General features: G+C 36.4%; 1 protein-coding gene across 20 annotated transcripts in view; it reads right to left on the reverse strand.

The window, feature by feature from the left end:
• CADPS2 (calcium dependent secretion activator 2) overlaps positions 1-17,713 on the reverse strand; it is a 565,017-nt gene that overhangs the window by 333,596 nt on the left and 213,708 nt on the right. For all 20 annotated transcript variants that reach the window (XM_055283833.2, XM_055283832.2, XM_055283827.2 and 17 more), the window contains exon 3: positions 17,356-17,688. In XM_055283833.2, coding sequence (XP_055139808.1) covers positions 17,356-17,688 — 333 coding nt within the window. The remainder of the gene's footprint in view (positions 1-17,355; positions 17,689-17,713) is intronic.

The following is a 17,713-nucleotide window of genomic DNA, read 5'->3' on the forward strand; positions in this document are numbered from 1 at the left end:
ACAACAGCAATAATGTGGCAAATTTTTTGCATATAATGAAATATTCTTTAGTATTTCATTTGGTATTAACATTTCATCTTCTGGAAAAAAGGAATGAACTATTATTTTAAAATAATTATTTACTAACTATACGTATCTCAATAAAATAGTTGAATCTGTATTCACATTAATAGTGAATAATGCCGAGATTAAAGGAGTTTACCATTAAGTAACAAAGACACTATCACTTTTCCAGACCTTTCCCAGAGCAGATTTGAACTTGAGTTTCGTCATAATAAGAGTTCAATTTATGCAGCACTTGCATACCAGAAACTATCCTAAATTTTTATAAACATTATCTCATTTGAACCTCAGAGCCATGTCTAGTCCTTATCTTTCATTATTTCATTTACTATATGTAAGTGCCCAACAATAGGAAACACAAGTAACATTACTGTACATACTGTACAACAGTACAAGCATTAATATTTATTTGATGTTTAAGTTGTTAAAATGCAGTCAAAGAGGCATATGTAAATATCTACAATGCAACGTACAATACGACAGCATTTGGGGTTATAATGGGGAAACTGTAAGCTCTTCATACATTTTTTCTCTCTCCTAGTATGACAAAAGTGAACAGACACAGGGGCAGGAAGGCTTTCTGAAGGAAGTGGAATTTTTCATGGGTCATGAAGAATGGAGAAGTAGGAATTCCAAATGAAGAGAATAGCGTGAGGTAAAATTAAAATCCAGGAAAATACATGGTGTGAAGTAGGAACAGAGAGTAATTCACTTTATCTAGAACACGGGCTATAAAGAATTGTTACATGAGAAGGAACAGTTGATATGCAGATGGGGCCACACTGAACACCACAACTGCTGAAAGCTTAACCAAGGAGTGTAAATTTCATTTCTTTTTCCTATATTCAAAGTTCAGTCATGATGAGATCAGGAAGGTGCTTCAATGATGTTTATCTAAAAACAAAAGTATGTAGGATTGGAAGAAGAAAGTAGGTAAGAGATTACTGTCGTGCTCCCTATGTGAGATAATGAGGTCTCCAGCTATGGCAATGGCTATGAAATAAGACAAGAGTAGCAGATAATGCAGTATTATAGAGGAAACGGCAGTATGGAGTAATTCAGTTGCAAAGGCAATAAAAAAGGAAGGGCTTGTGATTATGAGTCAGAAGGGTGAATATGACATTAACAGAAGAACTAGGTATTGGATGAAAAAGAAAGTGACATTTAAATCTATTGAATTTCAGAAGTTTCATATCCATCAGTTTACCATGGGTTTAAGTGACACAGTGTGAAACAAGGAATTGATCTACCTAAAAAAGTGTGGGTAGCAGGGGGCAGTGATATTCACAGTAAGCACAGTGAACTTGTTCTTTATTACTGCAGTTTTTTTCCAGTGGATCTAACTAAGAGCAAAATCCCAATATCTTCTAAATTCTCAAAGTCTACAACGTAGTGAACCTATCTATATTTTTCAAATCCTATTGCTCTTCGTATCTGACCATGTATTAGAGACAGTACACAAACTTTTGACCATGCATCACAGACTGAGATTTAAGCCTTGTTCATCATATATCAGAATCATGAAAATACTTTGCACATAGGCAATGAAATTGTTTTAGACATTTAATAGTAATAATAGAAGTCTTTCTGCCGGTTTGTAACAAAAAGCTAGAAGTAATCATTGTCATCTATTACATAAGTAATATTCTGCTAAGATAACATCAGTTGGCCCTGCTCCATCTAAGGTGATTAGGCAAAATGGAAGCATTTAACTTTTTTCTAGTTTAAAGAAAAGATAACTTAAGATATTTTGAACCAAGAAGATATTGGTTCAAAACGCATTAAATATCATTGATACTATTTTGTGAGTATACATAAACACTTTTGCCACGGCCTTTTCAAAATGCTTTAAAAAGAGCTTTATATGAAAAATGAGAAGCTGTGCTGATCAGAACAAAAAACAATTAAAAACAAAGTTTAATGCTGTGAGCGTGACATATAGTGTCAAATAAATTTTTTAAAATAAATGATTCAATGTAATGTATAGAAGGAATTTGTTGAATATATAATGTTCTTTGTTACTGGCTGATTTCCTGAAGCTTTTCCTGTTAACTATTTCCTTACCTCCTTGGTTATTCTCTAAACCCATCCCAATCAGGTTTGCTCTCAACCATCCAAGGAGTCTGCCCTTATCAAAGTCAATAGTGTTTTCCAATTTGACAAATCCAAAGGTTACTTCATTGTCATCTTACCAGACTTGGCAGCAGGTGGCACAGACATTAGCTTTCTCCTCCTTGAAATGGCTTCTCTTGGATTCCTTGATGCGTCACTCTCTAGTTCTTCTCCCACCCCACTGTTTCTTTCCCCTTTGTACAACCTCTAAATCCTTGTGTCCACAGAACTCTGTCCTGGGCTCCATTTCTCCTTGACCTCTAGACCCTCCCAAAGAGTTCTGAAAATGTCCTATAGTTTAAAATACTAATATTATCTAAATGATCCCCAAATCTGTTAAAATTAAAATTTAAACAGATTAAAATTCCAGACTTCTATAACCAGCCATCACCTGCAATCTCGACATGGACAATCAATATTTGACTTCAGCATACACAAAACAGAACTCTTGATCCTCTCTCCCTACCCCACCAAAATAATGTTGCTTCACAAGAAGAGGGACTGTCATACACCAAGAGCCTAGAAAAGTGCCTGAGTAGAACAGGCACTGTGTTAAGACAATAATACCCTAATCAGAGAAGCCACATCATACTATGCTTAATATAAAAGCTCCAGCAGGTAAACACTGACGATCCCTAGATTCTGCCATAAATTCCTACACTTTTATCTTGTCCCTTTAGAGGAAAGCAGGTAGTTCAGTGTTTTGACCTAGGCCACAGTTCTCAAGTGTGGGCGTAGAGTGGAATTACAAAGGACAATACAGAGTGCAGACCCAAGAGGATGCAAAAACAGTCTCCTAGATGAAGTCCAGCAGCCTAAGAACTTCATAGGCAACACAGAGGTAAAACCAGGCCCACAAGCAAAAGATCTACAGCAGAACAATGTGTGGTGCCTGGAGAGATTACTTGAAGGACAAATATGTAGTTCCTGCTCATTTTAAACAACACTGGCCCATGCCCACAGTAGGGTGAGGCCACCTGCAATTCATTCTTCAGATCACAGAGAAGGAGCTTTCCAGACCCCAATTTGTTCCAGTCATTCCTTTGCTTATACCCCAACAGTGTTCTCTACCACAAGGTAAATTCCAAGCTCTTTGATCTAGTATATAAGGCCCTAAATATTCAAATCATTTCCTAACTTTTTAGCCTCTTCTGCTACTCCAGCAACACACACCATACCTCCCTAACAGATTCCAAGCCATTTCATGCTCTTCATGCCTTTGTAAAAGCTGTTTTCTCCCTGATGCTTAATTTTGTGTTCATCATCCAAAACTCAGAATTACTGTTTTCTTAAAACCTTTATTAAACTTCAATTAAATGTCCAAGAAAGAATTGGGTTCCCACATTCCCAAACCAGCTCTATTTCCAGGCATCCAGCTAGACTTTTCCCAGCTTCCCCAACGTTAGACGTGACCACAGGACAAAGTCCTCAGATGGTATGTCAGGCCAGGGGTCCTCAATTCTCACTGTGCACCAGCATTATATGGGAAAATTATAAAAAAGAGTCATTGGGCCTGACCTCCACAGACCATTTCACTTAGTCTGAGGTGAGGCCCAAGTATTAAAGCTCTTCTATTCATTCTAATGTGCATACAAAGTTGGAGAGCACTAAAGAAATCCATGCCAACTATCCAATATAAATGAAGATAGTGCCACCCATGTGCTCCTGCTGTACAGTATACATACCCCCAGTAATGCACTGATCAACTATGCCATTACATTTCATACATCTATATGATTTATACATCTACCATTTATACAACTATACCATTTTATACATCTGTCTACTGACCACATATTAATGCCTTGAGGGAAGGAATCAAACATTGTCATTTATGTATTTTCACTGCTTAACCTAGTAACTGACATTTTTCTTAAGTATTCAATGATTTTTTTTTTTTTTTTTGAGAGAGAGTCTCGCTTTGTCCAGCCCAGGCTGGAGCACAGTGGTGTGATCTCAGCTCACTGCAACCTCTGCCTCTTGGATTCAGCAATTCTCCTGCCTCAGCCTCCTGAGTAGCTGGGATTACATGCACGTGCCACCACATCCGGCTAATTTTTTTGTATTTTTAGTAGAGACAGGTTTCACCATATTGGCCAGGCTGGTCTGGAACTCCTGACCTCAAGTGATCCACCCACCTCAGCCTCCCAAAGTGCTGGGATTACAGGTGTGAGCCACCACGCCAGGCCAATGAACATTTTTGAATAAATGAAAGAAAAAATATATATCAAATATATAATTTTAAATTTGTTAGAATATTTTCATTAAACAACCATGAAAAATAAAGATAGTTGCTTATTTGCTTGAAACAGTACACCCATATAATCCTTTCTTATTTATAGTAGTTGAGAATAGACTTTGAAGTACTTTAGCAAAAATACTTTCTTTTTAGTATTACTATCACAAAGATGTTATCTCTTTGTAAAGCTGTGTTCTCTTATTTTTAAAAAGTGGAAAAGTTGGGATAACTTTCTAATTTCCATGGAGTAGAATTAGATAAAGAAAAAAAATCTAAAAATAAATACAGGAATGTCTAAAGGTAACCTATATTCATTATCTAGGGAGATTCTGGAGAATGCAAAGACAAATTCAACAAAACATTTTAGGAGAAATCTTATTTTAGAATATTCTTATGTATCTCTTCCACATGTAAGCCAAAGGTAAGAAACAAGATAATCCACAGCCAAATGCAGCAACACTAATAAAGCCTATAATTTAAACTGTTGGGAATATGTTAAAATTACATTGACAATTTAAAAATTTTTGAGAGCGGAAACTTAATACTACCAGAGACTCAAATTCATTTTAGTAAAATTAAATTCATCCAATTTACATTATGATACATTTATTTACCAAAAAAGTTAACACATATATAAATATTACGGCCACTCCAATGATTAATTTCAGAATTTCAAAAATTATATAACAATCTAACTATTCTTAAGATCTTGTTTTTCTCTTATTGTATCCCCAAACACAAACCTGCCATTTAATACATTTACTTAAATATTCTCCCAAATGTTTTGAGATTTTAAATTATATATATATGAGAAAAATATACTCCTCCCTAATTTTCATTACCATGGCATTTATTTTTCAATTTCGGAAGTCATTTTTGAAAGGTATCCAATGTAACTGTCAGTAGAATTATTATTTCTGCTAAAGTAGACACATTACTGTATGTTAAATGAAACCTATCATCAATCACAGGCTACTAGTTGGAAAAAAAAAAAAAGAAGACAGTGGTGGAAGTCAGTTCCCAGTTTCCTTTGGGGATTCACATTTCTCTTTCTGTTTTCTTTCTGCGCACCTTGAATGAAGATATTCAAAATGGTTAATGCCTCATGGCTCCCAGACTTCTAGGGGAAGACACCCACGGTGACCACAGCAACTGCCTATTTATTGATTTCTTTAAACTCTTAGACTCAAAGCACTTAATCTCCAAAGCAAAAACTTCTAGGGAAAAGAAATCATAAACTTGAAGCCTACTTTTTAACCATTAAGAAATATTTCTGCTTATCCCTTACAAATACTCAAACAGTTCTGTGATGTTACTTAACATGGGTGGTGTAGTCTTCAGACATGAAGAATTTGAGTGGGAGGAGGGATAAGTGAACAAGATCTCAGTTAACTTTGCTTTGACACTTGGGTAAATCTGGGTGAGTCACTTTCTTCAGTTAATGGAATGAGATTACAAAAGATTAATGAAAGATGCTTTTGGCAGAAAAGAGCAGGATCTAGATAGCTATAAAATTTAGTTACTTAATCATTTTAAGAGACAAATATAGAAGTTAAAGGAGAATTATAGGAGTAGATATGGTACTACGTATCCCACTCTTCAGACTCTGTTCATTTAAGATTGCATGCCTCTCTATAGTCCGTAAGATGCTTACCTACCTCTGTTAATATCTCAAACACAGCCCCATCTCCTGCTCATATTCCAGTAGTCAACAATGTGAAGTTCCCCAGAAAGCCATGCATTTCACATCTCCATAGTTTGCATGTGCCTGTCCCTATGCCCAGAACACCTTAGCATTCACTCATTTTGGAGAACCTCTTCATGATGCATCCAGAACCAGAGATTAACCACACCACTGTAGCACTTACAACAGCTTTTTTTTCTATAAACCTTGCAAAAATCAAGGTTTTATCTGTCTCTAGGTTCCTATTATTTAACACAATGCCTAGCGAAAACTATATATATGCCCTGCATGATTATAGATAATGGGTTAACTAATTAATTTGAACATACTGCATTACCTTATGTCATATTAAATATCCTTTAATAAACACATTTGTTTTAGGAAAGGCAGCTGATTAACTGGTACCACTTAAGTAACAGCATTTTCATTTAAAAAAGTGAAATAAAATTATTCTTAGTAAGACTATAAAATATAGTTTTAATATTATGCAACATTGATTCTCTAAAAGTATATATATATTTCAAATTAACTGCATTTCCTTAAAATATTCCGAAATTAAACTTTCCACTGACAGATTATTCTTCCTTCACTCCTGTTCTTTTTTATAATATCCTGATTCAACTAAATCGCAGCTAACAATTTCAGATTCTTGTACTGTTATGCCACTCATTTTAGACTGTATATGTTGATCTTCTTTACTTTTTTCTTAATATTTTGTTCTATGAATGCGCACCACTGCAGATACATTATTCTCAAATCAAAGAATCCAAAGTATGAAATTTTATTAGCATAATAGCTAATCTAGGAGCTACTTAACATTGTTTTTATTCTTTTTTAATTTTTCTTGATAACAATAACAATTTGTCTTTCAATTATCCCTAATTTCATATCTTAACTGTGGTATGTGCTATCTTCTATCTTAGTGTTTTAGAAGTTTCCTTCATGCCTTAATGTTGGTAATTAATACGTTACTGGCTCTGACTCAAAGTAATGTAAATATCTTTTTCAGAAGAGAGTTTCCTGTTTTTGCATTCCTGATGCTAAGTCTGAAGCTCTGGGACAAAGGATATGACCAAATGATGGCCATCGATGTCATGTGGCAGCCCTGGCAAGGCTCCCTTCTCATTCGTGTCCTTTCCTTCTTGAGTTGCCAGACATTACCTGGCTGCTGCCATCCTGCACATTTCACCAGAACAGCCCTCGATCCTGAGCTTCTGACTCTTAAGCAAGCAACATCTTTGAGATTTTCTAGGAGATTTCTGCTGCCAAAAACAAGGGGCCACACAAGGGTAAACACAAACAGAAGCCAGACTGTTACAGTTAGGAGGAGTCTCAAAGCTTTTCCTGAAACATGCAGAAGGTGGGCTAAATCTCATAGACATACACCTGAGCCAGGTTCCAGCAGCTACTCTGGCTTTAGATCCTTCCTGCCTCCCCAAGGCCTGCTCTTCTATTTCTCTTCTCAGGCTATTCCTTTCTATAAAGAACAGGCTAGTTTCTGTGATTTCTATTGTTTTGCCTTATCTTTTCTTTCTAACCTTTGTTGGAATATAACAAAAGAAAAAATATATAGGCATACATCATTTTGTTGAGCTTCTCTTTATCGCACTTTTCAGATACTATGTTTTTTTACACATTGAAGGTTTGTGGCAATCCTGAGTCAAACAAGTCTATAGGTGCTATTTTTCCAACAGCATTTGCTCACTTCTGTGTCTCATTTTGATAATTCTCAAAATATTTCAAACTCTTTCATTGTTATTACATCTGTTAAGGCAATCTGTGAACCATGATCTTTGATGTCACTATTGCAACTGTTTTGAGGCACCATGAATTGCTCCCATATAAGACAACAAACTCATTCAATAATGTTATGTGTGTTCTGACGGACCAGCCATTTCCTCATTTCTTTCCCTCTGCTCAGCCCTGTCTATTCCCTAAAACACACTAACATTGAAATTAGGCCAATTAATAACCCAATAATGGCCTTTAAGTGTTCAAGTGAAATGAAGAGTCACATATCTCTCACTTTAAGTCAAAAGCTAGAAAGGATTAAGCTTAGGAAGGCATGTCATAAGGAGAGGCAGGTCAAATGCTAGGCCTCTTGCACCAAACAGCCAAATTGAAGGCTATGAGAAAGGTAGGGAAGCTGCAGAAGAAAAGTTTGAAGCTAGGAGAAGTTGGTTCATGAGGTTAAATGCAATAAGCCATCTCTATAACATGGAAGTGCAAGGTGAAGCAGCAAGTGCTGATGGAGAAGCTGCAGCAAGTTATCCAGAAGATCTAGCTAAGATCATTGATGAAAGTGACTAAACTAACAAAATATTTTAATGTAGATGAAACAGCTTTCTATCAGAAGATGCCATCTAGGGCTTTCATAGCTACCAAGAAGAAGTCGATGCCTGGTTTCAAAGCTGCAAAGGGCAGGCTGACTCTCTTGTTAGTGGCTAATGAAGCTGGTGAGTTTAGGTTGAAGCTAATGCTCGCTTACTATTCTGAAAACATTAGGGATTTCAAGAATCATGCTAAATCTGCTTTGCTAGTGCTCCATAAATGGGACAACAAAGCCTGGATGACAGCATACACGTTTCCAGCATGGTTTACTGAATATTGAGACTTCTAAGACAATAAAGATTCCTTTCAAAATAGTATTGCTCACTGACAATGCACTTAGTAACCCAAGGGTTCTGATAGTGATGTACAAGAAGATTCACATTGATTTGATGCCTGCTAACATAACATCCATTCTGCAGCCCATTAATCAAGAAGGAATTTTTATTTTCAAGTCTTATTATTTAAGAAATACATTTTGTAAAGCTATAGCTACCAGATAGCGATTGCTCTGATGGATTGGAGCAAAGTAAATGGAAAACGTTCTGGAAAGGATTCACCATTCTAGATGCCATTAACACACTTGTGATTCAAGGGAGGAGGTCAAAATGTCAACATGAACAGGCATTTGGAAGAAGTTGATTCCATCCTCATAGATGCCTTTGAGGAATTCAAGACTTCAATGAAGGAAGTAACTGGAGATGTTCTAGAAATAGCAAAAGAATTAGAAATAGAAGTGGATCCTAAAGATATGCCTGACTTGCTGAAGTCTCATGATAAAACTTGAATGGATGAGGTATCGCTTCTTATGGAAAAACAAAGAAAGTTGTGTCTTGAAATGAAATCTAATCCTAGTGAAGATACTGTGAACACTGCTGAAATGACAAAGGATTTAGAATATTTACATAAATATAGCTGATAAAGCAGTGGCAGGGTATGAGACAACTAATTCCAATTTTGAAAGATGTTCTTCTGTAGGTAAAATACTATCAAACAGTATCACATACTATTCAGAAATCTTTTGTGAAAAGAAGAGTGAATCGCCATGCAAATTTCACTGTTGTCTTATTTAAAGAAACTGCTATAGCCAACCTAGTCAGTAAGCAGTCATCCACATCAAGGCGAGACCCTCTACCAGCAAAAAGATTATGACTTGCTGAAGGCTCAAATGATTGGTAGCATTTTTTAAAACAATAAAGTATTTTTAAATTAAGGTACATAGGTTATTTTTTAAACATAATGCTGTTATACACCTAATAGACTACAGTACAGTATAAACATAAATTTTATATGCAGTGTGAAATAAAAAAAATTATGTGACCTGTTTTATTGCAATAATCACTTTATGGCAGTGGTATGGAACTGGACCCAGAATATCTCCAAGGTATGCTTGCATAGCATTCAGGGAAAAAAAAGTGTCTTGGCTGCTTTCTAAACAATTTATTTTCATAATTTCTGTAAAATGATTATTATACGTCCTTATTTACAGGGGTACTCTTTATAATTTCTTTTTGTTTTAAAATCAATCAAAAATAATCCTCAAGCTTTTCTTTCAAATCTCAGAACTGAAACAAATTATAGTTTTAGTTCAGACACATAAAGAGCTTGGAAGTCATCACTCCCATCCTCAGAATAAAAAGTTGGGCAAGCTGCAAATCATTGACTTTTCTTGACTTCTCAGATAACTGAGTGTGCAGGGGAAGCCACTAACCAAAATCTAGAAAGATGGGCAAATCCAGAAAGACACAGCACTTGGAGCAGAAATTGCTGTATGCCATGAGTGGTAGGAATATTTACTTGTCTAGTAATTTTGAAAAATTACTATGAGCTGGGTGCAGAGAGTAAGAAATTCCTGGAGCCACAATCATAAAGAGGCCCCCAAACTTTGCTGGACTTTCCTTTCAGTTACCTCACCAAGTTCTCACAGTGAGGATCCAAAAAAGATCCCCGTATGGCCATGGCAGAAAAAAGGGGGAGAAAGCCATTGTTCAATCTCCCAGATCCTTCTCTCTAACAACAGTAGAAAGGTTTTGCCTGAGGGAAACACTGAAAACTTATCCCAGGTGGAGGAAGAGAATACCATCCCACTCCAGCCCTCTTGACTCACGTACTGAAAAGCAAAAACACAAAACAGAGTGAACACAGGACTTCAAAAAAAGAGACTGGGATGCTGCATCCAGGGAAGAGAATGAAGAACATGGTAGTAGGAGGGAGCAATCCTCCTAGACCAGGGACAGAAACACGTATGAAGGTTATATGTCCACTAAAAGACTGAGATTTAATAAGATTAGAGGACACTCCATCTCTCCAACGCCTTACCACAACACCAACACAGCTCCAGAATGACAAGAGTGGATTGGTGACAGCTAAAAGAGCTGCAGGATATAGACTTTCTCTGGGGCAGAGTCCTCAGGGAAGCACAGTCAAAAGGGGAGACAAACACAAGGATACTGGAGGAAGCTGAAGTTTCTCTTTTGCTGTGCAGAAGACCTTTAGTTTAATTAGGTCCCATTTGTCAATTTTGGCTTTTGTTTCCATTGCTTTTGGTGTTTTAGACATGAAGTCCTTGCCCATGCCTATGTCCTGAATGGTATTGCCTAGGTTTTCTTCTAGGGTTTTTATGGTTTTAGGTCTAACATTTAAGTCTTTAATCCATCTGGAATTAATGTTTGTATAAGGTGTAAGGAAGCAATCCAGTTTCAGCTTTCTACATATGGCTAGCCAGTTTCCCCAGCACCATTTATTAAATAGGGAATCCTTTCCCCATTTCTTGTTTTTGTCAGATTTGTCAAAGATCAGATGGTTGTAGATGTGTGGTATTATTTCTGAGGACTCTCTTCTGTTCCATAGGTCTATATCTCTGTTTTGGTACCAGTACCATGCTGTTTTGGTTACTGTAGCCTTGTAGTATAGTTTGAAGTCAGGTAGCATGATGCCTCCAGCCTTGTTCTTTTGGCTTAGCATTGACTTGGCAATGCGGGCTCTTTTTCGGTTCCATATGAACTTTAAAGTAGTGTTTTCCAATTCTGTGAAGAAAGTCATTGGCAGCTTGATGGGGATGGCATTGAATCTGTAAATTACCTTGGGCAGTATGGCCATTTTCACAATATTGATTCTTCCTATCCATGAGCATGGAATGTTCTTCCATTTGTTTGTGTCCTCTTTTATTTCGTTCAGCAGTGGTTTGTAGTTCTCCTTGAAGAGGTCCTTCACATCCCTTGTAAGTTGGATTCCTAGGTATTTTATTCTCTTTGAAGCAATTGTGAATGGGAGTTCATTCATGATTTGGCTCTCTGTTTGTCTGTTATTGGTGTATAAGAATGCTTGTGATTTTTGTACATTGATTTTGTATCCTGAGACTTTCCTGAAATTGCTTATCAGCTTAAGGAGATTTTGGGCTGAGACGATGGGGTTTTCTAAATATACAATCATGTCATCTGCAAAAAGGGACAATTTGACTTCCTCTTTTCCTGACTGAATACCCTTTCTTTCTTTTTCCTGCCTGATTGCCCTGGCCAGAACTTCCAACACTATGTTGAATAGGAGTGGTGAGAGAGGGCTTCCCTGTCTTGTGCCAGTTTTCAAAGGGAATGCTTATACTTTTTGCCCATTTCAGAAACTACCATCAGAGTGAACAGGCAACCTACAGAATGGGAGAAAATTTTTGCAATCTACTCATCTGATAAAGAGCTAATATCCAGAATCTACAAAGAACTCAAACAAATTTACAAGAAAAAAACAAGCAACCCCATCAAACATCAAAAAGTGGGTGAAGGATATGAACAGACACTTCTCAAAAGAAGACATTTATGCAGCCAACAGACACATGAAAAAATGCTCATCATCACTGGCCATCAGAGAAATGCAAATCAAAACCACAATGAGATACCATCTCACACCAGTTAGAATGGCCATCATTAAAAAGTCAGGAAACAACAAGTGCTGGAGAGGATGTGGAGAAATAGGAACACTTTTACACTGTTGGAGAGACTGTAAACTAGTTCAACCACTGTGGAAGACAGTGTGGTGATTCCTCAAGGATCCAGAACTAGAAATACCATTTGACCCAGCCATCCCATTACTGGGTATATCCCCAAAGGATTATAAATCATGCTACTATAAAGACACATGCATACGTATGTTTATTGCGGCACTATTCACAATAGCAAAGACTTGGAACCAACCCAGATGTCCATCAATGATAGACTGGATTACGAAAATGTGGCACATATACATCATGAAATACTATGCAGCCATAAAAAAGGATGAGTTCATGTCCTTTGTAGGGACATGGATGAAGCTGGAAAACATCATTCTCAGCAAACTATTGCAAGGACAGAAAACCAAACACCACATGTTCTCACTCATAGGTGGGAATTGAACAATGAGAACATTTGGACACAGGAAGGGGAACATCACACACCAGGGCCTGTTGTGGGGTTAGGGGAGTGGGGAGGGGACAGCATTAGGAGATATACCTAATGTAAATGACGAGTTAGTGGGTGCAGTACACCAACATGGCACATGTATACATATGTAACAAACCTGCACATTGTGCACATGTACCCTAGAACTTAAAGTATAATAATAAAAAAAGAGATTAATAATATGTAAAAAAAAAGAAGTTTCTCATACTTATGGCTACAAGAAACATTAAACATTAAGCACAGCTCAACTCCTACTCAGATTAACATAAATATTCATATGAAAGCCTTAGTTACCTCAGTTCTCAGTACCTAATATATATGGCTTACAACAAAAAATTATGAAGCATGTCAAAAGCAAAAAGCCAAAAGAAACGCAGTCTGGAGAGATAAAGCAAGCATGTGAACTAGATTCAGATATGAGACAGATGTTAGAATTATCAAACAAGGAATTTAAATTACTATTATTAATAGGCTAAGGGCCCTAATGTAAAAAGTTAAAAACATGCAAGAACAATGCATAATAAAAGCAGGAGATGGAAACTACCAAAAAATCAAAAGGAAATGCTAGAAATAAAAAAAAACACCAGGAAAGAAATGAAGAATGCCTTCGATAGGGTCATTAGTGGACTTGACATTGCTGAGCAAAGAATCAGTGAGCTGGAAGACATGTCAATAAAAACTTCCCAAACTGAAATATAAAAACAGTTGAACAAACAGAACGGACATCCCAGGACTGTGGGATAACATGGGTAACAGCAACATGGGTGACATAAACATATCTAGAATACCAGAAAAAGAACAAAGAGGGGATAGGACAGAAGGAACATTTGAAGTAATAACAGCAGCAAACTTTCCAAAATTAATGATAGACACTGACCCACAGATACAGGAAGCTCAGAAAAACACCAAGCAAAAGAAATACACACACACACACACACACACACACACACACACACACACACCCCTAGACATAGCATATTCGAAATGCAGAAAAATGAAAGAATGAAAAACTCTTGAAGGAAGCCATAAGGGGGAAAATAACACCTTACCTCTAAAGACTAAAGGATAAGAACTACATTAAACTTCTCATCAGAAATCATGCAAACCAAAACACAGTGTGGTGAAATTTTCAGAGTGCTGAAAGAGAAAAAAAAACTAACAGATAATTCTATATCCAGTGAAATTATACTTTAAATGCGAAGAAGAAACAAGGACTTTCTCAAACAAAAACTGAGAGACTGCATCACCACTAGTCTTGGCCTACAAGACATGTTAAAAGAAGTTCTTCAGAGATAAGGAAAATAATATCAGTAAGAAATCTGAATCTACATAAAGAAATGAAAGAGCATCAGAGGAGAAATAAATGAAGGTAAAATATATATAATCTTTAGTTTCTCTTATTTTTAATTGAGCTAAAAGATAACTGTTCAAAGCAATAATAGAAAGAATACATTGGGGGTTATAGCATATTATAAATGAAGTGAATGACAGCAATGTCACAACGGATGAGAGGAAGGAATTGGGTATACTCTATTATGGAGTAGCTGCAGTACACATGAAGCCTTATAGTATAGTGTTATCTGAGGGTAGGCTTAGATTATTTAAAAATGTGTATTTTAAACTCTGGGAGAATCACCAAAACTTTTTGTTCTTTAAAAAAATGTATAAACAGTATACCAAAAGATAAAAAATGGAATTCATATAAAGTGTTCAATCAAAATTAGAGAAGGCATAAAAAGTAGGGGAGGGCAAAGAACAATGCATGGAAGTGGTAAAAGCTACAAAGATTTTAAAATTTAATCCAACTATATTAGTAATCACCTTAAATATGAATGGCCTAAACATACCCATTAAAAGACCAAGATGATCAGTCCGGATTTTAAAAAAAAGAAAACTTCAGCCAAGCGCAGTGGCTCACGCCTGTAATCCCAGCACTTTGGGAGGCCAAGGCGGGCGGATCATGAGGTCAGGAGATCAAGATCATCCCGGCCAACATGGTGAAACCCCGTATCTACTAAAAATACAAAAATTAGCCAGGCATGGTGGTGTGTGCCTGTAATCCCAGCTACTCGGGAGGCTGAGGCAGGAGAATCACTTGAACCCGGGAGGTGGAGGTTGCAGTAAGCTGAGATCACACCACTGCCCTCCAGCCTGGACAACAGAGCAAGACTTCATCTCCAAAAAAAAGAAAAACTTCAAGACCCAATCGTACACTGTCTACAAAACATCCACTTTAAAAATAAACACTTAGGTTAAAAGTACACAGATGGAGAAAGAGACACCATGTCAACCTTAATAAAAGAAAGCTGGAGTGACTATATTAGCTTAAGACAATGTAGACTTCAGAAAAAGGAAGACAATCAGGGATAAAAAGGAATACTACATCATGATGAAGGAGTCAATTCTACAATAAAACATAACAATCCTAATACAAATATATGTACCTAATAGAGTATCAAAATATATGAGACAAATACTGATAGAACTGAAAGGACAAATAAACAAATCTGCTGTTTTTTATTGTTGTTCAGGCCAACTCTGAGCAAGGACAAAGCCACTGTTATAGTTGGAGATCTGAATTGCAAGTAGGTTTCAAATCACAGAAGACTAAAACCAGGGTGCCCATAGTCCAGCTGATTCTCTAGTAGGCAGACAACTTAAACATATTTTAAGTTAATAACATAAACTCATAGGAACATGGAAATATATTTTATAACTTTGTAACATCTAGTATATGCTAATCCACATGTAATAACGCACTTAGAGGTCTTATAATATCTCTGTGTTTTAAAATCAATCAAAAATAATCCATAAGCTTTTCTTTCAAATCTCAGAACTGAAAGGAATGATAGCTTTAACTGAGGCATATAAAGAGCTTGGAAATCATCACTCCCATCCTCAGAATAAAAAGCTGGGCAAGCTGCAAATAAATGACTTTTCTTGGACTTATCAAGTCTTATCTTATAGAGACTTTAGCCACTATAGAGGAAAAAATATGTTCTTTTGCTCAACTTGGATTCCCTAATACCTACAGAGGTTTTGGACTTGAACAAAGCTCAACAAATACCTACTGAATGTCTGAATCTGAATTTTCCCACTAAATTATGTTCATCAACATTTATTTGCACAAGTGAGCTACTGTTTCACTAAAAATACAAAGTTCCAGTTGAAGTTATCTTTCAAATAGAAGATTTTGGTTTTATAGTCATCTTCCACTATTACCAAATAACTACCTGGTTTAATAAAACAATGAAATCAATTACAGTGAGTACACAAATTGTTCACAGGGTTAAAGTGCCACACTGATTTACTATTAACTCTATTAATTTGTTGATTTGAAATGATCCACAAATTACCAATGCAAAGTAACCAATATGGACATAACACAAAAATTAAGAGAAGATTTGCAAAAAGATTAAAAACAAACATGTACATTATAGAAGTGTAACTCTTAGGGTAACACAAACATTTTTCAGTGTCAGAATTTTATCAATTTAAGTTATATATTTGGGCATAGTTAAATAATTTATACCCCCAACATAAACAAACAAAATGCAAATATAGGACTACATTATTAGACAAATCATTGGGTCTAAAAAATGAAAAATGTGAAACACGATTTTATACCTCCTCCCCCGCTTTTTTTTTTTTTTTTTTTTTTTAAGACGAGTCTCGCTTCGTCACCAGGCTGGAGTGCAGTGGCACCATCTCAGCTCACTACAACCTCTGCCTCCCAGGTTCAAGCAATTCTCCTGCCTCAGCTTCCTGACTGGATGGGACTACAGGCATGCGCCACCACGCCTGGCTAATTTTTCTATTTTTAGTAGAAACCAGGATTCACCATGTTGCCCAGGATGGTCTTGATTTCCTGACCTCATGATCCACCCGCCTCAGCCTCCCAAAGCATTGGGTTACAGGCGTGAGCCACCATGCCTGGCCTTTAATCCATTTTTGTATGTATAACTAGAATAACAACTGAAGAGAAAATATAATATTGACTCTGTCATCTCTTTAAATTACATAGTTCAACAATCATCCTCAATTTATTTCAATCTGGGTGAGTTAAATAAAAAATTTGAAATTTCATTACTTCCATACAACTCAGAAGATCAGCATCATATCTTTATAAAATATTATTTTGCAGTGAGAAATACCTATTTGTTATAATTTGCCAAGCTTCTTCAGATAGGAGATGATTTTCATTTTACTCTACAGGGCATGGCCCATTTATACCTAATAGGCACGAATCTAATGTCCTACAATAGGGCACATGGGGATGATTATTTACTGGATAAGAAGTACTGATATTCTTCTCCTTCTACCAAATACTTCTTTTAAAACTTCTCTCAAATATCACTATGTGATTCATTAAAATTCAATTTTGCTCAACTTTCCAAGTAAAGTGATTATAGCAAGTAAAGCACATCTTCATAGGCTTGTAAATACTTCATGTTCATTCCACGAGTCAGACAGGGGAATGGAAAATATCAGAGACCACTTACCTGACATGCATTATAAAGGAGCTGGTGTTCTAGTTTTTTAATACCCAGAATCTGCTGAAACATTTCATAGAGTTGTTCCTTGCTCAGAATAAGTTCAGACACTGCACTTAGGGCCATTCTATTTGGCTGTTTGCACAAGTCCTCTTCACCTCTGTAAATGGCATCATACTTGGCTATCCATGAGCTCAATACCGTCTCTTTGCTCAAGCCATCTATTTCTGGCAAACTCCGCACACGTTTTTCTATGTTTTTCTTAAATACTTCTCTGAAGTCATTAGCAGAACACCCTCCACTCTGAACCATTCTGGCCACTCGGTCACTCTTTAGAAAAACCTGAAAAACAAACAAACAAAAAAAC

The sequence above is a fragment of the Symphalangus syndactylus genome, chromosome 6, assembly GCF_028878055.3.
Source record: "Symphalangus syndactylus isolate Jambi chromosome 6, NHGRI_mSymSyn1-v2.1_pri, whole genome shotgun sequence".
Lineage (NCBI taxonomy): Eukaryota > Metazoa > Chordata > Mammalia > Primates > Hylobatidae > Symphalangus > Symphalangus syndactylus.